Here is a 23,064-nt window from a genome sequence, read left to right as displayed (position 1 = left end):
ATTCTGGGGGTGGAGTAAAGACCTCGGGGGGCGGGTCTAGATCTAATAAACAAAGGCTCTAAGAACTGGGCTAGAATAAGAGTTCCAGGGCGTCGCTTGTGGATAGCCGGGTGGATTTCAGATCCTAGGGTCGGGTTCTAGTCTTGCAAGGGGGCTTTTGGGAAATCCAGTTAAAGACTGGGGAGAACGTTTGGGGGATATGGGAGCGTCTTCCTCCACCCTATCTTCCTCTCGGAGTCCGGGCGAAGCTTATGGCTGAAAAGCAGAGAAGGCCCTGCCCCTTCCAATCCTTCTGTGTCCCTATTGGCGGAAGGGCCTGCGCAACAGGCTCTCATTGGTCCTGAACGGGCAAGGTGGGGGTCTAGGGAGAATATGCGCCGGTTGTGGGCGGGACCAGACAGTACCGGGGGTGGGGGATCTCGGCCCAACCAATCCCGGCCTGAGGGTTGTGTTGGGGGGCCTAGCAGGGGGCGTCCCGACCCCCCTTTCTAGGCATCCTGAGGGATGACCCCGGTGCCAGGCCCGGCGCCGGCCGCCTGATGCAGAGCCGGCCGAGCCGGGGATGCTGGAACCGAGGGTGTTGCTATGGCAACGGGAGGCAGGGCCTGGGGGGGGGACCGGGCTCGGGCTGGGGCCGGGGGTGCCGGCGGCGGCTGTGGCGGGGCGATGGCGGAGCGCGGCCCGGCCTTCTGCGGCCTCTACGACACGTCCTCGCTGCTTCAGTACTGCAACGGTGAGACCCCTCCACACTCCCGACCCTGGCCCTGCCCAGGGCTGGACCCGTCTCCTGCCCCAACCTCCTGCTTCCAAGTCCCCATCCTCGCCCTTGCTAGAGATCTCCGTTTCTCTCCCAGAAGGACCCTGACCCCAGAGCAAGGTCTCTGATCCCCAAAGCCCTGATCTCAGTCACCCCTGCTTCCACCTTCCTCTCCTCAGGGGGTTGAAGGGGAGAAGGCCTGGAGGTCTGGAACTTTGTCTCCTCTTTCCCCTCTCAGTCCTCTGGGACCCTCCTTCTCCCTGGCAGAGGGACAGACAGGTTAGGGGGAGGGTGGGATTTGGTGTTGGCTGGTGGGCTGGGTATGAGACCCTGGAGGACCACCAGAGGACTTTGCCTCTACTAAACCCCAAATCCTTAGGCCCCACCCCTCCCATCCATTAGGACCCACTTCTTCCCCTTAGACAAATGAGTATGATAGCAGAAGGGCACTGTGGGTGTCAGGCCCAGATGAAGGGAGCTGGAGGCACAGGGGAGGGGAGGTGGTAGGAAAAATGGTAAGTGGGGAGTGGTCTCTGGGCAAAAGGACTGAGGGTGGGGGAATGGTCTGGAGGGATCAGAGGACTTGAGTCATGGTTGGGAGTGTCGGGACAGGCCAAGGCCTCAGAATGCAGCTGGCCTCTCTGGGTGGGGGCTGAAGAACCAAGGTGAAAGCTCCTCTATTCACTCAGGAAGCCCCAAGAAAGGGCCCTCTTCCAGTTTAGAGGCTTACTGCCCTGGGTACACACCCCAGAGCTGGGGACCACTGGAGTTGGCGGAGGACCAGGATGCTTGCTCATTTTGTCCTGCTCTGCCCCCCTAAGAGGCAGAATGACCCGGTGCTTAAGCCTCCGTCAAGTACTTTTTCTGCTGCTGAAAGGCTGTGTGTCCAAGTACAAGCAACTTCACCTCTCTGGGCCTCAGTCCCCTTTCTCCTCCCCTCCTCCTAAAATGGGTATAATAACACAACTGCTAGAGTTGCTGGGAGCATTAGGTACCATAAAATTGAAACGTGCTTAGCGTTTTGCACAAATAGTGCCTGCCGCATGTAAGCCCGCTATAGCAGAGCTTTTTTTTGGTAGTATTAATGGTAAGTAAGAGGGGGCTCGACACAACGCGGTGATTGGGCCCTCCTGCCCCTCACCTATTGGCTGTGTGACGTTTGGAGAGTCTCTGCATATTTCTCCAACTTCCGTCCTTTGCATATGTGATGCCAACGGGACCCCGGGATTCCCTCCTCTTGAGTTCCAAGCCCTGACAGCCATCTCCCCCAATCTTGGGAGGCTCCCACTTTCCTCTGCAGGTCCGGACCAGGGAGGCACTGGGCCAGAGAGGCGCTGGGTGGGGGGCAGGGCGGGCGAGGCCCAGCAGGCGATTGGGCCGCGGGAAGAGGGAGAGGAGGGACCGAGGGCTGCACTGCGGAGCCCAGCGGGCGGGCAGGGCAGCCTACAGCTGCGGGATGGCAGGTGCGACCTCCACTCCCCGTCCCTGTTAATGCTACTACATTCAAACCCATCCGGCTGGGAGCCAAGGCTTCCTCGATTGTTGTCAGCAATGAGTCTGGGTATGAGTGGTCTGGGAGGAGGGGGGAAAGAGGACCACCTTGGAAATGGGAGGGAAGGGCGATGGAGGAGTTATCTGGCTGCAACCCAAGGGCTAGAAGGAGAGGGGGAGACTAATCTGGGGCGTGGCGTACAGAAGCGAAATAAAGAAGGGGAGCAGAGGAGAGAAACTCCGACTGAAAAAGAGTTTAGGTGTCTGATCCCCGCATCTACCTTTCTTGGGTCTTCTGGGTCTGCGATGCGCTACCTGCAACCCTCAAATCTGCCGCCAGGGGGCGCAGAAACTCTGTCCTTGCGGGCGGCTCTAGGTTCCAACCCCTTGGTGGGGACAGAATGGGAAGAGGAGGGACCAGGCATGACCTTTTAGTTTTGGAAAGTCTTAAACAGAGAGGGAACGTTAGTACTCGCGATAAAATATTGATGGTCTTCAGAGATCATTTCTAGAACGTTGGTGTCACTAGGAATGTTGATGTCATCCTTAAAATGTTGATATCACTCATAAATATTTAGCATCTTAGTCATAGAATCTTAAAGCCAGAGTCGAAAGTCTCTTGATTCGTAGACTTAAAAGAGAGGAAGGGACTTCCCTAAGGTCACAGCTCCAGGGTGCTGAGCAGAATGTGGAGGAAGCGGTGAGAGCCTTGGGGATTTCCTTCCCGCTCGGAGCCCTCTTTCTGGCCCATCTCCAAGCGTCCCAGCCCCCGGTTGCGGGAGAGGAAGGGGGCGTGGCTGGCCTCGCTTACACGCGGGAACGCAGGAGGGACACCTTGGGCTTTGGAGTTCCTGGGTGGCCTCCGCAGCCAGCCCTCCCCTGCCTTCCAGATGACAATTTGTCAGGCACGAGCGGCATGGAGGTGGACGACCGCGTGTCGGCGCTGGAGCAGCGGCTGCAGCTGCAGGAAGACGAGCTGGCGGTCCTAAAGGCGGCGCTGGCTGACGCGCTGCGTCGCCTAAGGGCGTGCGAAGAGCAGGGCGCCGCGCTGCGCGCGCGGAGCACCCCCAAGGGCCGGGCGCCTCCGCGCCTGGGCACCACAGCCTCGGGTATCTTCCCTGGACTGGAGGGGTGAGATAGGGAGGGCCCGGGGCTCGGACCTCACAGTCACCTGCTTCTGTCCCCTAACTCCATCTCTCTAGTGTGTCAGCTCTTGAAAGGCTTTCCCAACAAGACGCCCCTCAATGGCTCAGGACCCCCTCGGCGCGCTGGCGGCTATGCCACCTCCCCATCCTCGCCCAAGAAGGAGGCGACCTCCGGGCGCAGGTAAGGCACAGAAACTGGGATTCCCACGCTCCTCTAAGACCTTGTGGGAAACAGAGTTCATACAGAGTTCATATGGAGAGGGATGGACTGAAGTGCCGGAACTCCTGTACTGAAAGGTGCCTAGAGGTTCTCTCCCTCCTCCATCACTCGCCTGCTGGACCCGCCCCTAACTGTGTGCTCTTTCTGTGCAGTGCCCGCCGCTACTTGTCACCAGAGCGCCTCGCTTCCGTGCGCCGCGAAGACCCCCGCAGCCGCACCACATCCTCTAGCAGCAACTGTAGCGCCAAAAAGGAAGGGTAAGTGTCGGAGGGGGGTCATGTCATAGACTGTGGGGCCAGGACCTCAGATAGGCATTGAAAAGGATGGGGAATTTAGGGTGATGCCCCAGGCTACGAGATGGTAACCTAGAGTGAGGTCAACTAGTTAAGAATAGGGGCACAGTGCCGGAAGCCTGGAGGGACCGAGCTGAGAAAGCGTGGTCGGAGCGGAAGGCCTGGAAAGGCGGAGCCAACACTGAGGGGCGTGGTCAAAACCTTAAGGGGCTGGATTAGAGCCTAGGCGTGGACAGTACGGGTCTTCTAGGGGACCCAGAGTGTAGGTCAGTGAGGAGCCCGGTTAGTGGGCATGGCTAATGAATGAATGTTAAGGAGAGTTCCCACTGAGTCCCAGGGGTGGCACCAAGGGCAGAAGCTTCGGGGGAGTTTCTGCAGGGAATGGGGGATTCAGGAAGGGGAGTGATTAGAGTTTGAGGGCGTGGCCAGAATGTTAGCCTGGGCAGAATCAGAACCTGGGGAGGAGGTCACTTGAGTTGCGACCAGGTGGGGGCGTGTCAGACACTGGCAGCCGGGTGGAGCGGAGCCTGGGTCACTGCCTGGCAGAAATGGGCGTGGTCGTAGTAGGCATGGTCAAATCTCAGGCTGCAGAGGGACCCTCAACTCAGGGACTGGATCACGTGAAAGTGGCCGCAGTCAAAATGCCTGGCTGGGCCAGAGGCCCGGAGGAGGGCCCCGTGAGCAGTCGATTGTCAAGAGACAATCAACTCAGGCACTGGATCAGTAAAGTGGGTGTGATCGGAATGTTGGGCGTGGCAAACTCCTGGAGGCGGGGCCGTACTGAAGGGCTGGGCGGAGCCATGAAGTAGTGGGCGTGGTCAAGCCTGGGAACTAGAGTTAGGCCGGACCAGGGTTAAAATCCACGCACAGTTCAACCCCATTCAAATAACAGCAAACACGTACATAGTCTTGTACAGGCACTGCTCCAGGCACTTTACACGAATTAACCAATTTAATCCTTGCAACTACTCTGGGAAGTAGGTACTCTTATTAGCCTCATTTTAAAAACAAGGAAACCAAGGCAGAGGTTGGGCAACTTGTCCACACTGCTAGGAGGTGGCAGGACTGGGGTTTGAACTCAGGCAGAGCCGCCGTCGAGTCCATGTTCTCAAACAACACTCTCGCCCACCCCCCAAAAAGAGCCTGGTATCAGGACACCACAGCCCGGGACTTGAGACCCAGTGTGACCCGCCGGCTCTGGGGGGCAGCCGAGGAGGGCGGGGCAGGGCGCGGCGGCGCGGGTGCCTCCCAGGGCCGGAAGCGGCGGGGCCGGTGCCGGCTCCACCCCCGGTCCCGAAGCTCCGCCGGCCGCCGCCATGAGTAGCTTTGGAGCTGGGTGAGACCCTCGCAGACCCCTCCTGTCCGCGCTTCCCGGGCCTGGGTCCCAGCTCTCCCCCCTCGCAAGGGGACCCAGGCGCGGGAGCATCAGCCCTTTCCGCCCGCGGAGGGAACCTGGAGACACGCCCCTTCCCTTAAACTTGACTGCTTTCCTCGCTGCTTCAAGTTCGGGGCGCTGTGGGAGTGGGGGTGGGGAGCGTTGGAAGAGCCGTGCTGTTTAGGAGGGAGGTGTCCCTGGAGACTCTGCTCTTGCAGGATCGCGTCCCTGCCACTTCGTGCTGTGTGATCTTTGGCGATCACTGCCTCTCTGGGCCTGTGTCTTAGGCTCTGCACGATAAACCGAGCAAAGCACACGGCCTGCAGAGAGGCAGCGCTCCGCTCCTTACGCGGCCCCCATTGTTTATTCATCAGAGACCTCCCCCAGGGGTGGGGTGAAGGAGTGGTGTCTCTCCTTTTCTGACCTGCCTGCTAATTAGGATACTTTTTTGTTGTTCTGTCCTGACAGTAAAACCAAAGAAGCTATCTTCAGCGTGGGTAAGTGGGGAGAGAGGAAGGGGCTTGGTTGGGGCTTGGGGTGAGAGACCAGGAGCTGGAAGTCAGGGGACTGGCTGCTAGGCTTTTGCCTCTCTGGCCTCAGTTTCCCCACTTTTTTTTTTTTTTAAGTAAAGACTGAAGGGGAGAGGAAATAGGGATGGGGCTGATGTCAGCACCTGATCTCTGGGGGTGTCCTGGCAGAGGAGGGCTCCGTGAAAATGTTCCTGAGGGGCCGTCCTGTGCCCATGCTGATCCCGGATGAGCTGGCGCCCACCTACAGCCTGGACACTCGCTCAGAGCTGCCTTCCTGCAGACTCAAGCTGGACTGGGTGTATCCTTTTGCTTTAATCCCTACCTCCTTGTGCCCACATCTCATCCCCCAGTCAGGAAGGGACAGAAGTCCTTCTGGTGTGGGACTTCAGCACATGGAAGCGTCCTTTTACTGAAGATGGGAATTCCCAGGCCTCTGTGGCTTGAGGGGTCAGGATGATCCTGGAGTTGGAGGGAGCAGTTGAAGGCATGTTAACTGAAATGACCTTTTATGATACATTAAAGCAGCAAATGTTTGCTGGGTGCCTTCCATATGTCAGATTCTTTCAGTTGCAAGCTGGTTCATGGAGCTCACCTTTTAAAGCTGGTGGGGACACATAACACAGAAGTCAGTGATTAAATAAACAAGATAATTTCAGTTAGTAATAAATGCTGGGAATATTGTAGCCTAAGCTCATGTGAGACAAGTCACCTTGCCTCCCTGTGTCTGAGTTGTTTCTCTGAAAAATGGATTTCATGATCCCAGATTCATAGGGCTGTGAAACAACGTGTAGAGGTGCTGAGCTCATAATAAGTGCTCCATAAACAGAGATTATAAAATAAAAAGTCATCATTATTGAGCACTTATTTGATGTATAAATATGTTGAATAATACGATCCTTCTCTTTTGTGGAATTGAGAATGTATTTTCACAACTAGTGGCCTCTGAGAGCTCTCTGAGGCGTGCAGGTTGGGAATTATTACCCCCACTTCCCAGATAAGGAAACTGAGGCTGAGAGAGGGGCCTGAGCCCTGTCTTAGGGAGGCAGAGCAGATCTGAGTTAGGAACTCTGACTCTGGACCCCAAGCTTTTCCCCAAAGCCCACTAGGGCTTGGGATCAGCATCCATGGAACCCTACCCTGTCTTCTCTTGGCCTTGGTTTCTGCTCTGAAGGAGGTAGGGATGTTGGAGCCCAGAATGTCCTTGAGGCAGCTGGAAATATACACGGGAACCAATGAATATGAAGCTGTCCTGCCAGGATGGGCTTGATAGCATCAGATGAGAGGCAACTGAGAGAGCCCAAAGTCAGTGTGGGTCTCATTTCCCATCTCAAAAATGACTACAAAGTGGAGCACTTTCTGTGGGGTTGGGATATACATGCTGACATTCATTCAAGTCTTTTCTGAACATTTTCTGGGGCCAAAGGCTGGGAACCCAGTAGTCACTGTGACAGTGTCTGTCTGCCCTCCTGGGCTCACAATCCAGTGTAGGGACAGACTCCTTGACAGTGACAACTCAGAGTGGGCAAGGCTGGGATGGGGGAACCCAAAGGAGGCAGCCTGGGTGTCAGGAAGGCTTCTCAGAGGAGGAGTTAGAGAGGTGAACAAAACAGCCCCGAGTTCCCCACCATGGAACTCAGTCTCATCGGGAAGTAGGGACAGCTAACAAATAGACCAGATAATTACTAAGTGGGATAAGTCCAGTGGAGGAAATGAGCCTGAGGATAGTGCTGAGGAGGCGACAGCTAAGAAGGGTGGCAGGTAGAATGGACTAGGCAAAGGGAAAGTTGGTGCCAAGGCCTGGGGTAGTGGTAATGATCATGGCATTTTGAGGAACTCCAAAACCAGAGCAAAGGAGAGCAGGAGCCCTGCTAGAGCCAGGGAGGGGCCAACCAGGCTTTCTCTTAGGAGTACTGGGGAGCCACAGAAAGTTCTGAATGGGAGAGTCAGTCATTCCTTCAGCAGATATTGAATCCATACTGGGGTGGGCCAAAGTAGGTTTGAGTATGCAAAACAGTTTATTCTTATATTATTATTCATTCTTTAATTATTGTATTTTTTATTATTGTTATTAACCTACTTTTGCCCACCCCGTATGTCCTCTGTGCATCAGGCCCTGATCTGGGCATGGCAGATATAGCAGTGAGCAAAACTGACAAGCTTCCCTGCCCTTCGGACGCTAGTGGAGGAGATGGCTAAGTTAAACAGATAGCAGGTGCGATGCTGAGTGCACTGCAGAAATGCGAGGGGGGGATGGTGGCAGTAAGGGTGCATGGGTGAGTTTGCAGTTTCCAAGAGCATGGGCAGGAAGGCCTCCCCAGGAGCTGACCGTTGAGCAGAGAGCTGAAGGAAGTGCGGGAGCCTCCGAGAGATGAAGGGGAGGTGCATCCAGTGGAGGGAACAGCCAGGGCAAAGCCGGGGAGGTGAGAGCAGGGAGGAGGCTCTGTGACTGGATCTGAGTAGGTAGAAGGGGAGCGAGGAATCCGGGCCCTCCTCGGGCCAGGCCTTGTGCCCTGGCTTTCGTAAGGACTTTGACTTAGACTCTGAGTGAGATGGGCCCGTGCGAGGTTCTGAGAAGAGAAGGCATGTAAGCTGACTTACTGTTAATGGATTTAACCAAATCCGTCTGGGGGAGAGGGCTGGGCCCCCAGGTTATATTAGTTTCCCGTGGCTGCTGTAATAAGTTACCACAAATGTGATGGCTTAAAACAACAGAAAAGTCTTCTCTCACAATTCTGGAGGCTAGAAATTCCAAATCAAGGTGTTAGGAGGGCCACGCCTTCCTGAGGCTCCGGGGAGAATTTGTCACTGTCTGTCTCCCAGCTTTTGGTGGCCGTTTGGCAACCCCAGGAGTTCTTTGGCTTGTAGCTGCGTCATTCCAAGTCACTCCAATTTCTATGTTCACATACTCTTTTCCACCCCTGGGTCTGGATCTTCCCTGTGTGTTATAAGGACAGTTGTCATTGGATTAGGACACTCATAATCCAGGTGATTCCATCTTAAGATCCCCAGTTACGTCTGCAAAGACTCCTCTCCAAGTAAGGTCACATTCACAGGTTCCGGGGTTCATATTTTGGTGGATGTAATTTTGGGGATGTACCACCATTCAAGCTCTCACGGTGGTGAGCTTGAAAGCAAGAAAACCCACCTCCAGTTACTTGGTTGAGCTCGGTAGTCAGTCCGCATGCGCAATGCCAAACAGGCTCCTTAACCAGCCCTGGGCATCTCCAGCTATGGCTACCGTGGCCGAGACTGCCGTGCCAACCTTTACCTGCTGCCCACAGGGGAGATAGTGTACTTCGTGGCCTCTGTGGCCGTGCTCTACAGCGTGGAGGAACAGAGGCAGCGGCACTACCTGGGACACAACGATGACATCAAATGGTGAGGCCTGGGAGGCGGCCTGGAGGGAGATCCTGCTCAGGACAGTTTTGGGGGCGGTGGGGTAGATCAAGCCTTCGCTGGCCTGCAGGCTGAATTCAGAGGGAAAAAGTGTGGATTGATTATATTTCAAGTGTTGGTGAATTCTCTCAAATGCCTGGATTTTTCACTTCCTTTGAAAACTTCTAGCTGGCACCCCAGACAGTCCTGTAATCTGTTGGACCCATTTGGTGGTGGCCCCTTTAAGTGGGTGCCCACTCCTGGGTATTTGTGGTACAGGCCTCAGCCCTGACTTGCTCCCACTGAGCCCTGTCCATTTGTCCTCTCTCCAGCCTGGCTGTCCACCCTGATATGGTCACCATTGCCACTGGACAGGTGGCAGGCACCACTAAGGAAGGGAAGGTAACAGAGTGGAGAGGGCAGGGCCAGGAGACTGGAGTGGGTGCTTGGGGGGGCAGGCAGCTGGGCCTCCCCAGGTAACAGGCCTCTCTTTCCTGCAGCCACTGCCACCCCACGTGCGCATCTGGGACTCAGTTTCCCTCTCCACCTTACACGTGCTGGGCCTGGGTGTATTTGACAGAGCTGTGTGCTGTGTGGGCTTTTCCAAATCGGTAAGTCCTGCACCCACCCTCACCTGCCCTCTCACCTCCAAAATCAGCAGCCAGCACAGCACCTTCCCACCGGCCCCTTTGGGTTGGATGCCAGCCTTTACTGTGATGTCACAGGTGTAGGCCATGCCCCTGGGAGAATTCAGGCCCTCCAGGCTGGGTGCCCATCTCTGACTTCACAGGCCTTCTCTGTTAGCCCTTACGAGGGGCACCCATAGGTCCTGATTGCCCCGGACGAACTCCTTGGTGATGCCCTGTAGATCAGTTAACGCTGGTGCCTTAGTTCCCACCCCTACCATCATCCTCAAAGACATTTTCAGCCCAGTGTCCAGGGCGATGGGGCTCCTTGTGCCGGGCAGGGCGTTGGCAGGTCTGGGCAAGATAAATGAAGGCATTGAGAGTAAGCCTTTGGGAATTTGTAGAGCAGTTTGACATTCACACACACCCAAGTATGGTGGTATGGGTTTTTTTAAACCATATTTTACATTTTTATCATTTTACCAGTGTTGGCCTGCAGTGGATCGGGAAATAAAAAAACAGCCGGTCCTCCCACAGATAGTTTAAGAAGCTCTGGATTAGAGCCTTGTGGGTTTTCTGAGTCCTAAGGAGACATTTGAGAGCTTTGGGAGGAAAAAAGCTATTTTATTGCCAGTATGTGTGTGTGTAAACCCCTGCAAAATCAAGATTAACCTACGTTTAACTCAACGTATAATGAAACATTTCACCAACTTTATTGTTTAATTTCATATACATAAAAGTTATTCCATAGGAAAATGGAGATTGGATGGCCTCAGTAAGAATTCCTGACTGTGATGATGTGGAGAAACTGTAGCTGAGGGTAAATGAGATAGATTCTTAGGGACAAGTCATTTCCAAAGGGAAATCATAAAAACGTGCTTATGGCTGCTGGATGGGGAGTGTATTTTGATGTGCTTCATGTGACGTGGGCCAGAGCCTTTGAAAATGTTAAAACAGGTCTGAGTGGCAAATGTCCCAGCGGGTGAATTATTGCGGGGGGTGGATGCTGACTCACTTGCCCCTCTCTCCTAGAATGGGGGCAACCTACTCTGTGCAGTAGATGAATCCAACGATCACGTGCTTTCCGTGTGGGACTGGACCAAGGAGGCCAAGGTGGTGGATAGCAAGGTGAGGTGACCATGCTCATCCCTTCTCCTTGGGATGTCCCTGTGGGACTGGCCGGATCTCAGTGGTTAGGCGTCTGGTATCTGAGAGACTCACGTTTAAATCCTGGTTTTGCCATTTGCTGGCTGTGTGACTTTGGGCTTGCCCTCTCTGAGCCTCAGTTGCCTCATCTTAAAAATGGGGATAATGGTAGCTTCTTCCTTGTAAGGCCTTGGCTTTGATGTTGGGATATGCGGGGGTGGACCAGGCCCAACAGAAGGTTTGGTATGAGGTGGCTGCTGATTCTACAATCCTGCCACATCCAAGATAGACCTTGACTTGCGTCCCTGGGCAGTGGCCTGTTTTACAGATGAGGAACCTCAGGCATGGTAGAGGGGAGAACTCCTTGCCCGAGGTCACACACCTGTTCTGGGCTGGGGGCTGGAGACCTGGGTTCTGGGTTGGGGCCCACAGTTTGGGGAAGGAGGAATGGTTGAGAGGCTGCGCTCTGGAGTCAGACCTATATGAGTTGATACCGAACACGATGCTTTCCTGGCTGTGTGGCCTTAGGCAAGCGACTTCACCTCTCTGAACCTCACTTCTTTATGTGTAAGGGGAGGCACTAATGAGCCTTATCTCACAGGGTGCTGTGGGGTTAAATATAAAGTGCTTGGCACAGTGCTTGGTGTGGAGTAGAGCTGTCTAGGTGCCTTGCTGTTATGTTAATGAAGGTGGCAGTAATGCCTCGCTGGTGGGCCCTGCCTCCTGTGCTTTACTTGCCCGGAGAGAAAAGAATCAGACAAGTCAGAAGTGCAATGTACAGCACACAGCTGGATAGGGCACTTCTATGTAGGGTGGGTGTGGTGGCCCTGGTGGCTTTGAGGACCTCATTCAGATCTCCTCACTCCCCAAAGTGTTCCAATGATGCTGTGCTGGTGGCCACCTTCCACCCCACAGACCCCACCATGCTCATCACCTGCGGGAAATCCCACATCTACTTCTGGACCCTGGAGGGGGGCAGCCTGAGCAAGCGGCAGGGCCTCTTTGAGGTGAGTGCTGAGGGTGGGGGGACAGGCTGGGCCTGAAAGAGGCAGCGGGGATGCCCAGACAGATAATAGGGCACTCCAGAGGGTCCCAGGGGCTGGAGGTTATGCAGGTGCTGAGATGTTGCCTGCCAGGGCCTCAGTTTCCTTATCCATACCATGGAGATGAATCCAGATGCTCCTTAGCTCTGAAATTGTGAAGATTCAGTGGGATGAAGAGTTTAGCAGCTCCTAGCAGATAGTACATGCTCAATAAATGGGTGCTGCCATTGTTGTTATGGATAAACAGAGAGGTCAGAGGCAGGCTGGCAGAGGGAAACGCACACCAAGACAGAGAAACTGAGTGGGAAGCAGAGGACCTAGAGAGAAGATCGAGGGGCACTTCTGATGGGGCTCCTCTGCCTTTGGTGGGGGTTTGGGCTTCACTCCAAAGAGAGGCCTTGAGAACACCAGGCACAGATGGAGATGAACTGGAGGTACTGAGAAGAGGGTGGGATATGGCTGAGAAAGAGACCTAGAGACAGAGATGGGGAGGGATGGAGGGAGAGGGGAGAAGTGAGGGTCAGGGGCACGGGGAATCCCAGGGGAAGAGAGCAGGGGAAACTGACAGAGGGGAGAAGTTAGGCAAGAAGTGGGTCCAGGGATGGGAAAGAGACAGTGTGGTCAGAAACTCGGCAACGTAAGCACTCCATGGAGGTGGATTGGAGATGGGGACACTCCACGCAGGGCCTCACCCAAGAACATGGAGGGAGTCCCCCGGACAATGGATGGGCTCTGGGAGGCCACCCAGCTTCAGTGAGCTTCTGAGACCTTCCCCTTCTCCCCCCGCTTAGAAACATGAGAAACCGAAGTACGTGCTGTGTGTGACCTTCTTGGAGGGTGGCGATGTGGTCACCGGGGACTCTGGAGGGAACCTCTATGTCTGGGGCAAAGGTATCATCCCACCTTTTGGGTCCCCAACCCAGCCCTCCCTAACCTGCTTTGGCTGTGCCTCTCTTCTTCTGACTCTGCTTGTGTAGAATGGAAGATAAAACAAGCTAAATCCTACTTGTTCAATTCCAACACCCCCATCAAGGCTCAGCTCCAATACCCCAGCTCCCTGAAATCTTCCCTTTTTTCCCACCCTTGTCCTCTGCAAATCCCATATTAGGGATCAAGTTTGAGCTATAAATGAATGGGTTAACCCAGTCGTGGGTGGATGGATGGATAGGTGGAAAGATGGTGTGTCCCAGAGCAGTGAACGAATGAATGAATGAATGGTATCTCAGCCAGTGGATTAATGTGTTATGAAGAATGGATTATTCTAGGAAGTGGGTTGATTACTGAATGAATAAATGAGTTGAATGTCCTAATCGGTAGCTGGGCCCAGAGTAAATGTTAGTTAAATAATTGTTGATTGAATGGGTTAATGAATGACTAAATGGATGGTTCGATTGACAGATAAGTGGATAGATGAGTGAAATGGATAGATGGAAATGGGTGGGTGTTTGGCTAGAAGGATAGATTGATTGGTGAATGGGTTCTTGAATGAAACAGAGGATGAATGAATGGATGAGAGGTGGGTGGATGGCAAGAAGGAAGGAAGGGCCGGTGGCTGGATGAATGGATAGATGGGTGGGTGAGTGGCTGAGGGATGGATAGATGGATGGACAGACCAGTAGATAGGTGAGTGGGTGAATGGACGGGGAGTGGGTGGATGGGTAGATGAGAAGTTGTTAGTTCAGAGGTTTAATGGATGGAAGCCTGGGTATTTCAGCAGATGAGTGGGTGGGTGGAAGGGTGGATAACAGGAAGGGGGGCCGAATGGATGGATGTAGGATTGAGAATTTTAGGTGCTTTCAGGGGTTAGTACAGGGGAAGCTTCCCCATGCTGACCCCTGCCCCTGGCCATCCCAAAGGTGGAAACCGCATCACCCAGGTGGTGCCTGGTGCCCACGATGGTGGCGTGTTTGGGCTCTGCGCCCTGCGGGACGGGACGCTGGTGTCCGGAGGTGGCCGCGATCGGCGGGTGGTCTTCTGGGGCTCTGACTACAGCAAACTGCAGGAGGTGGAGGTGAGGACAGGGAGAGGCTCCTACGAAGGTGAGGAGATCTCCCCTCACCCCATTAGGACTCCTAATGCTAGACCCTCCTCCGCCCTCCCCTGTGTGTGTCCTACCCTCATCTACCCACCTTCTCCACTTTCGCCTGCCCAGGTTCCCGAGGACTTTGGCCCTGTGCGCACTGTGGCAGAGGGCCGGGGGGACACGCTGTATGTGGGGACCACCCGCAACTGCATCCTGCAGGGCTCTGTCCACACGGGCTTCTCGCTGCTTATCCAGGTGAGCTCTCTCTTCTGCACCTGCCCACCTCCCTGCCCCACCATCTCTTCTCTTCCCTTTCTGGTTTTTTCTCACCTCCCTGCCCCATCCCTTTTCCTCTGGCCTGGCAAACACCTCTTCCCTTCCCTTCCCTTTACCTGCGCCTGCTCTATAACCCCACCCCTGACCTAGGACCGCTCCTAGAACTCCCCATGACCCAGCAACCAACAGGTGAACTGCTGGCACAGCAGAGGGTCCCCAGGACCCCACTCCAGCTGTGCTGCCCCAGCTCTTCTGATCAGGGTAGTGTCCCTTTCTGTTATAAGTGTCATGGCAGGTTGTCACACAGGCTGCACATACCTCAGGCCACATACCTTCCAGGTCTCCAGGTCCAAGGATCTGGGGGGGCCCCTCTGGAGTCTGCCTGTTTTTCTCCTTGAGGCTCATGCCCACTCCTCCCTCCTGGTGTGCCCAAACCCTACCCCTGCCCACTAACAATCCCACTTCCTGTAAGATGGGATAGTGTGGTTGTTAGGAATGTGAATTCTAAAGTGTGACTGCCTGGGATCTAGTGACAGCCCTGTCGCTCATTAGCTGTGTGACAGGATGCAAGTGAGTGACCTCTCTGTGCCTCTGTGAAACCAAGGAATAACAGAGCTGACTTCATGGGGTTTTGTGATGAATCCGTGAGTCAGTTCATATACAGCATTTATTTAGAATGGTGCCTGGTACAGAGTAAATGCTCAGAATCTTGGCCAAAATTGCTCCTGTTCAGTAGTCCCCCTTCCTTCACCCTCTCCATGCATTTTCCCTCTGACATTTTCCCTCTGTGCTGCTGCATTTAGACACCCCCCACACACACACTCTAGTTTCCATAGGAAGGAGATGAAGAAAAACAAAGGCTACAGGGGTTTTCCACGTGTCCCCAGAATAGACCTTGGAGACCCCTAATAATATCATCAATATTCTTTGTGATTGATTATATTATGAATTAATTATTAGCATTACTATTATACTGATACCAATTATTATAGTTATATTATCAGTGTTAATGACTTATTAAAGTCCCCTGCCCAGGTGACTGCCCAGTCAGTAGAGAGAGCTGCAGTCAGACCCAACCAGGCCAAGTACATGGGATCGCATAGCCTTCTGGGTGCCAGCTGACTCCCAAAGTCAAGCTCCTACCCACCCTGCTCTCTTGTCTCCCACTGTGCAAACAGGAAAGCAGGGAGGGGGTGGGGCATTTGCCTCCAGCCACACACTGGCAGGGGTCTGCCCTATCACTGCCTCCTTCAGACACATTGGAGAAAGGACCTTCCCTGGGTCACCTATGGGCAGGTGTGTTGCTGAGCTAGTCCAGCTCTTCTTTCTGGCATCAGGGTTGGGGGGAAAGGGTCAGGATTTGTGGTCTCCAATCTGCCATCTTTCATTTCTGCCAGGGCCACGTGGAAGAGGTGTGGGGCCTGGCCACACACCCCAGCGGGGCACAGTTTGTGACATGCGGGCTGGATAAACAGGTGCATCTGTGGAGCGTGGAGTCCCACCAGCCCCTGTGGAGCAGGGTCATTGAGGTAAGAGCACAGGGGACTTAACACACTGTTCTAATGGGTCAGGACTCGGTGCATTAGACAGAAACCACACTCGTTCTTTTTAAGCAGAGGGGGCTTAATACTCCCTTAGAAACTCAAACCCTTATAAAATCTCTTGGAAGGGCTGGAGGAGAGGGTCCTCAACTGGAATGACACCCAGAACAACACCTTTGAACCCAGGTCTGATTCCATGGTGCTCTATTGCCTGTGAACCAACCCAATGCTCCCAAAACTTTAAAAAATGATAATACCTAGTGCTGGATGTTAGATAAAGATGTGGGGAAACAGTCATTCAGACACATCTGGTAATAAGTTAGCATATATTTTTTGGAAAGCAAATTGGTATTATATATCAAAACTCTTAAAATTATAGATACCTTGCCCTAACTGGTATGGTTTAGTTGGTTGGAGCATTGTTCCATGCACCAAAAAGTCCCCAGTTCGATTCCCCATCAGGGCACATACCTAGGTTGTGGGCTTGATCCCTAGTAGGGGGTGTGCAGGAGGCAGCCCTTCCATGTTTCTCTGTCACATGGATGTTTTTCTCTCCCTTTCCCTTCCTCTTAAAAAAATCAATAAAAACATATTTAAAATATAGATAGATAGATACCTTTTGTCCCAATAGTCTCACTCTAGAAAATTACCTAAGTAAATCATCTTGGATGAATCAAGCTGTGGGAATTTAGAACAGGAGTAAAAGAGGATCCAGAACCGACAGTCACAGGAGGAATGTTTTCTGTTCAAGCTGGTTTGTGAAAGGAAAGAGGGATGATTTCTAGTGTGTCTGAGGCAGTGGGTTCCTGGAGGGCACCAGAGCAGGGAGAGCCTCCGTGTCTGGCTGAGAGTTGGCTCTGAGGCAGGGGAATGGCCAGATGGATAGGGGACCCCAGCTCTGAGCCCTGCCTCTTCTCTCCCTCCCCAGGATCCTGCCCGCTCTGCTGGCTTCCACCCTAGTGGCTCTGTCCTGGCTGTGGGCACAGTGACTGGCAGGTAAAGCTGACTTAGGCATTTAGGGATGGCTTCTCTGCTCTCCTCTCCCCGGAACTGTCCTTTGACCCCCCTATTCCCTACTGCCCCAGAGCCCACAGAGAACATTAGTTAGGTACCAACTGTTTACCAAGACTTGATCTCCCAACATTCCTCTGGAGTCAGCTTGTCTCCCAAATCTCTTCTGGAGCCACTCCCTCAGGCCCTACAGATTGCCCCCCCCTCCTACCAGATCAGCTCACCTTTCCTCCTTCATTCCCATGTCTTCTCCTTAAAGATGGTTGCTGCTGGACACAGAGACCCATGACCTGGTGGCTATCCATACAGATGGCAATGAACAGATCTCAGTGGTCAGCTTCTCCCCAGGTAAGGGGCAGGACCTGAGACCTTGGAGAGGCAAGGCCTGGGAACTGAGCCTCAGAGTAACTGTCAGGGAAAGGAGTGGAGCCTGTGTGGCCAGGCCTGGCTGCAGGCCTAGGACTGTAGTGGGGATGGAGCGTGGGACTGCTGAGGAGTCTGGGACAGTGGGGGGCTGAATCTGAGCAAGGAGGGGGTGGAGCCTGGGTGCCTCCTCATAGCCCCCCTCCCCCTCCCCCAGACGGGGCGTACCTGGCGGTGGGCTCCCACGACAACTTGGTGTACGTGTACACGGTGGACCAAGGCGGCCGCAAGGTCAGCCGCCAGGGCAAGTGCTCGGTGAGTGGGCAGTGGCCCCAGCCCGTGCCGCCACCCCGTCTAGGGGGTGCAAAATTAACCAATTTTCTGCCTCAAGGGAGCACAGCTTCAACCTTCAACTGACCGCCCTGCTCACCTCCTGGAGTCTTAGCCCCGCCCACACATTCCCCCACCCTGTGTCCTAAGCCCGCCCCTTCGTGTAGCCCTGCCCCCTGCATTCTAAGCCCGCCCCGTGTAGCCCCGCCCCTTGTAGCCCCGCCCCTCACGTTCTAAGCTCCCTCTGTGTAGCCCAGGAGCCCATTGCATTCAAAGCCCGTCCCTCTGTGTCTAGCGCTGCCCACATGTTCTAAACTCCCCTCGTGTTTTAAGCCCTTTTTGTCTAGCCCCGCCCACGGTAGCCTGGCCCCGCCCCCACGCTCCAAAGCCCTGTGTATCCTTCCTTTAGCCCCTTTGTGTTCTCACTGCACCTCTGTATTTTGCCAGCCATCCTTCCCGTTCCAATCCCACCCCCTCCAGCTCTGACTCCACTCCTTCCCTCCCCGCAGGGCCATTCCAGTTTTATCACCCACCTGGATTGGGCCCAGGACAGCAGCTGCTTTGTCACCAACTCCGGGGACTATGAGATTCTGTACTGTGAGTTCTCTGAGACCCAAAGGCATTCCTCCTTCAGCCTCCTTATTTGCGTTGTGTGATCGTTGAGTTCTGGGAGGGGAGAGAAGCTTGGGCTTCTTCAAGTCTCTCTTCTGACTGTTGTATTTAGGGACTGTTCTGATTGGTTGGCTTCCTGGCTTCTGATTTCCTCCCTGGTAGACCCCACTTTTCACCAAGCCCTCCTCTTTCCAGTTGAATGGGTGGGGTACAGGTTTCTAAGCAGATGCCCCTGCTCAGGCCTTGGGGTGTCAGGACCCAGAATCCAGACCCCTTGGCCAGTCCAAAGAGGTGGAATAAGCCCTGGGACCCTTGCCTCCTGTTTTGGACCTCAGTGTCCATCTGTGAAATGGATGGGTTGTCAGTAGTTCTTTCAGCTCTGAATCCCTCCCCCCATTTTCTGCCCCAGGGGACCCAGCTACCTGTAAGCAGATCACCAGTGCGGATGCTGTGAGGAACATGAAATGGGCCACAGCTACTTGTGTCCTGGGATTTGGGGTGTTTGGTAAGTTCTGGAATGGGGAAGTTGTCACTAAACACAGAAATTCAAAGAAACACCCCCTGTTTTTTGGTTTTCACAGTCTCTTTCTTATTGGTTACCTCAGGGCAGGAAACTCACTCTTTTACACCTGTGGGCAGTATTTGTGTGCGAGGAAAGGGTAGGGGGAGATGACGGCTGAGGTCTCTTGGACCTGTAATGTAATGAGACCAGATGGGTGCTGGCACCTGGTCCAGAGGGAATTATACTGCCCATATCCTAGCCATTCCTTTATCCAGGCCTTAAAGCAGTTAATACTTACTTCCTGAGCACCTCTGTGCCCAGCCTTGGTATCATGGTGCTTACAGTCCGGTGCGGGAGACAGATCTGTCCCTGGCCAACCCAAAGTAGACTGGGCAGGGACAAGGAAGCCCAGAGGTGGCGTCTGGCCTCAGCCTGTGAGGGAGTCAGGGAGGGCTTCCTGGAGGAAGAGACATCCAAGATAGAGGATGGGGTACGTTCCAGTGCGGTGAAGTGTCTAGGCAAGGGGAATAATAGCATGTACAGAAGCCCAGAAGTGACATAGAGCTTGGCATTCTCCAAATGCCAAGCTAAATCATTGCAGAGCTCCAGGGGAGCACTGGTGAGGACAAGGCTAGAGCAGTGTGGGGGGGCCAGGCCAGGTAGGGATTGGGGGATCACGGTGAGAAGCCTAGGCTTTCTCCTGAGGCCATAAGGGAGCCACGAAGGGGTCTGAGCATTGGTGGGGACAGGGTCAGATATGCATTTCCGAAAGATCATTCTGACTCTCACCCCTGGCTAGAGATAGGCTGGGTGAGAGGAAGGCAGGAAGGCTGGGGCCAGGGCCTGTTCCTCTTTGGGGGACCCCTGGATCCCGCTGACATCTTACCACCACCTCCCCCTGTCTTGCCCACAGGGATCTGGTCTGAGGGAGCGGATGGTACTGACATCAACGCCGTGGCCCGCTCCTACAATGGGAAGTTGCTGGCTTCAGCTGATGATTTTGGCAAAGTCCACCTGTTTAGCTACCCCTGTTGTCAGCCTCGAGTGAGTCCTCTGGGGGGCTGGCAGGGTGGAGGTAACAAGCAGGAATAGGGGCAAGACTGAGGCAGCCTTGGTCCACCTTCAGGCCTCTCTGGGCCTCAGTTTCCCCATCTGTATAAGAAGGGTAGTAGATTTGATCCTAAGGGCCTTTCTTAACCTGAAAGTTGATGAATTTCAGAGTCTGAAGTGCTCAATCTCTGAGCATCTGCAATTCTGAGATCTTTTCTTGTTTTATCCTTATTAGCTCAATAAATATTTACTGAGCACCTGCTATGTGCCTGGGAGCAGGGGACACAGCAGTAAGCAAGTCAGATGAGGTCACTGAGCTGACATTTTAAGTGGCATGATAGTTGCAAGTAGCTACAGGTCTAAGGTTTTTGGATCTGCAGCATCTGTGATTCTCCTGCAGTTCTAGGACAAGAGACACAAACTCCAAGGCCACAGGGTCAGACAGGTCATGAGAATAATTGAATGAGGCTGGGGCTGGGGGGCAGTTGCTCCTTATTTACACTGCTCCACTGGGAAGCTGGTTCAGTACAGCCAGACAGGCAAGTTTTTGAGAGAGGCTGAAAATCAGAATTTTAATGTGAATTCCCTTGATCTGTAAATGTCAGCAACTATCTTTCTAAAAACACTGAGGGAATATTCAACTCGTCCACAGACCAGCAGATAACCTGTGTCTACCAGAAACCTGGGTGTTAATTTTACCAATCCCTGGTTCTAACAGACGTGAAATCTGTTTTAGCATTTTATTAGGAAACTATGCATAAAAGCGCAGTGATCCCGCCTGTACCTGTTACCCATGGTCAGCTAGTACCAGATTTGGCAGCTTGTTTCTTCCTGCTCTTCTGTCCTGTTTTGTTTTCTATACCTTTTAGCCTCTCAAATGAGCATTTATATCTCAAAAGTAAAGATAATTTTTACATATCCACAAATCCATACTCATACCCAATAATTAACATTAATTTTTTAATATGATCTAATAGTCTGTATTCACATTTCCCTGATTGTCCCCCGGAATGGTCTTCTATACTTGGTCCCTTTGAATCAAGGTTCAGACATTGCACTTGCTTGTGTCTCATATTTTGCCATACAGACCCTCCTCGCCCATGTGCACACTCATTTTTGTGTCAGTGGCTTATTGAAGAAATTGGATCAATTGCCCTGGTTCTTAAAGGAGGGGCTTATTAAGCAGGAGAGAAGAGGGTCAGCTTGGGAGGACTTGGAGTGACAGTGCCCCCTTTGACCTTTCATTTCCTTTTTTTCCCCTATCACAGGCCCTCAGCCACAAATACGGTGGACACAGCAGCCACGTGACGAATGTGGCCTTCTTGTGGGATGACAGCATGGCCCTGACCACAGGGGGCAAGGACACCAGCATACTGCAATGGCGGGTGGTCTGAAGTGTCAGTGGAAGGGTCCCAGAGACATGGGGCCAGGGTAGTCAGGTGGCAGGGCTGGAATTCTATTTTCGGGAGATGTCTATTGCCGAGTAGAGTAATATATACCCAGAGTATGTCTATAGCAGAGAGGGTTATGGGGGAGGGAGGGTGGACTGACAGATAGAAGTCTCTATTTATCAGGGTGGGAAGAGGGGTCATTGTTTTGGGGGACCCATTGGGTGCTTGGTTTGGGGTGGGGTTTTTTTTAGTTTATTCTTTTATATCATCTAGAAATAAAGACACATGCACTGAGATGGAGTGTCATGGTCTGCATATATGGTGTGTCATAGGTTGAGTGTGTCTACAGGCCTGTGGGTATGGGGGATGTGTGTGCTTGGATTACAGTGTTTGATGAAGAACAGTTATTACTTAGGTCTTTATTGGATACAAGTGACAGAAAGCAAGCTTGCTCTAACTTAGGCCAAAAGAGAACTCAAACAAGTAAGTGCCTCTGGGCTTCAGGGCCATTGAACCAAGAATTTGAGGGCCACCAGGACACTCCCATTACACCTTCTCTTACCTGCGAGACAGCATTTTTCTCTGGGATCAGCATTCTCCACACCACCAAAACTACACCCAGCAGCTGCAAAGCTCACATCAACCAGACTTGGGCCCCAAGGCCAAAAATCCCAGGGAAAAGTTGTGATTGGCCCATCTGCAGATCAATCAGATTTGACTTGCTAATTGGTCTACTGTGATTGGCTCCACTTGGGTGAAGTACCAGTCCTGGGCCAATAATTGTGGCAAGGGAGGTGGTGTTATATACAAACAGGGAAGTTTCCACCTATCCCACAAGGTTGAAACAGATCAAGAAATGTTTTCAGAGAAGTGGGCCTATGACACAAAAGATGCCTGTGAGTTAGGGTATGAGGACTCTGGGATGCAAGAGACAAAAACCTACTGTAACCAGCATAAACAATAAAACGTTGCCAGGTCCTGGAACTGGTTAGTCTGGGAGGGCCCAGCTGGACCAGCCCCAATGTGGTCATCAGGAATTTCGCAACTCACTATCTGTAACCTTGAGCAAATATTTAGCTTTTTATTGGTGTTTAACATACAGCAGAGAAATGAACTTATGATAAATGTATAGTCTGCTAAATTCACAAAAACCCATCCATGCAGCCACCTCCCAGATGGAGAAATATCCCTGGCCCCCCACAAGTCGTCTTGTGCCCCCTCCCAGTCATTGCTCCCCACAGTAACCACTACCTTGACTTATCACATCACAGGGGAAAAAAGATATATATACACATATATAGTGGGGATTGAGTTACTCTGATTTCTTCATCTTTTGTAGCCAAGATACTATCAATAATGATGCTGTCTAATTACATTAAAAAAAAAAAATCTTTATTGATTTCATAGAGAGGAAGGGAGAAAGAGAGATGGAAACGTCAATGATGAGAGAGTCGTCATTGATCGACTGCCTCCTGCACGGCCCCCACCAGGGATTGGGCCCACAACCCGGGTGTGTGCCCTGACCGGGAACCAAACTGTGATCTCCTGGCTCCTAGGTTGATGCTCAACCGCTGAGCCAAGCCTGGCTGGGCTCTAATTACATTTTAACAAATGTTTGAGGCAGATTTTTTCTATTCCCTAGTTGAGTAGTTCTCAGACTCGGAGCATTAGGATCACCTGCAGGCCTTGCTATAATGACAGTGCAGCTCCCAACCCCCATCAAGGACCACTGGTCTAATGGAAATAGAATAAAGTAGCAAACAGGATTTTCCTGGACAGGAGAGTACATAACAATTTTGTCCCCTCTACAGATAACTTGGGATGGAAAGCTCAGAGCCTGCAGTTTCACAGTGTCAATTTACCAAGCCCATCTCTTCCTAAGGGAGGGAAATAACTCTTTTTCACTGGGTCTCTTAGCACTCTGTCGCCCCCTTGTGCCCGGCCTTAAACCTGCATGGAAAACG

At 52.9% G+C, this 23,064-nt stretch overlaps 1 protein-coding gene across 1 annotated transcript; it reads left to right on the top strand.

Moving 5' to 3' along the window:
* The first annotated feature begins 5,380 nt into the window (after positions 1-5,380).
* EML2 (EMAP like 2) lies at positions 5,381-21,275 on the top strand. The gene is made up of 18 exons (XM_016212547.2): positions 5,381-5,778; positions 5,980-6,109; positions 9,040-9,189; positions 9,519-9,588; positions 9,687-9,797; positions 10,845-10,940; positions 11,831-11,965; positions 12,793-12,892; positions 13,858-14,012; positions 14,154-14,279; positions 15,698-15,829; positions 16,770-16,837; positions 17,112-17,200; positions 17,433-17,530; positions 18,055-18,142; positions 18,567-18,662; positions 19,573-19,703; positions 20,978-21,275. Exons 2-18 carry the CDS (start codon positions 5,997-5,999, stop codon positions 21,101-21,103), a joined length of 1,884 nt encoding a protein of 627 aa, XP_016068033.2. The 5' UTR covers positions 5,381-5,778; positions 5,980-5,996; the 3' UTR covers positions 21,104-21,275.
* The last annotated feature ends 1,789 nt before the right edge of the window (positions 21,276-23,064 follow it).

This window comes from Miniopterus natalensis, chromosome 18 (genome assembly GCF_054644295.1).
Source record: "Miniopterus natalensis isolate mMinNat1 chromosome 18, mMinNat1.hap1, whole genome shotgun sequence".
NCBI classification, from domain to species: Eukaryota; Metazoa; Chordata; class Mammalia; order Chiroptera; family Miniopteridae; genus Miniopterus; species Miniopterus natalensis.
Note: the sequence above shows the minus strand (reverse complement) of the source record. Positions and strands in the feature narration are given on the sequence as shown.

Excerpts from the sequence above, each read along its gene's own strand:
- EML2 (XM_016212547.2), top strand. The coding sequence starts at position 5,997 with ATGTTCCTGAGGGGCCGTCCTGTGCCCATGCTGATCCCGGATGAGCTG. Across the intron at positions 17,531-18,054 it reads GCCGCCAGGGCAAGTGCTCG|GGCCATTCCAGTTTTATCAC; the intron begins GTGAGTGGGCAG and ends CCCTCCCCGCAG. Across the intron at positions 18,663-19,572 it reads CCTGGGATTTGGGGTGTTTG|GGATCTGGTCTGAGGGAGCG; the intron begins GTAAGTTCTGGA and ends TCTTGCCCACAG.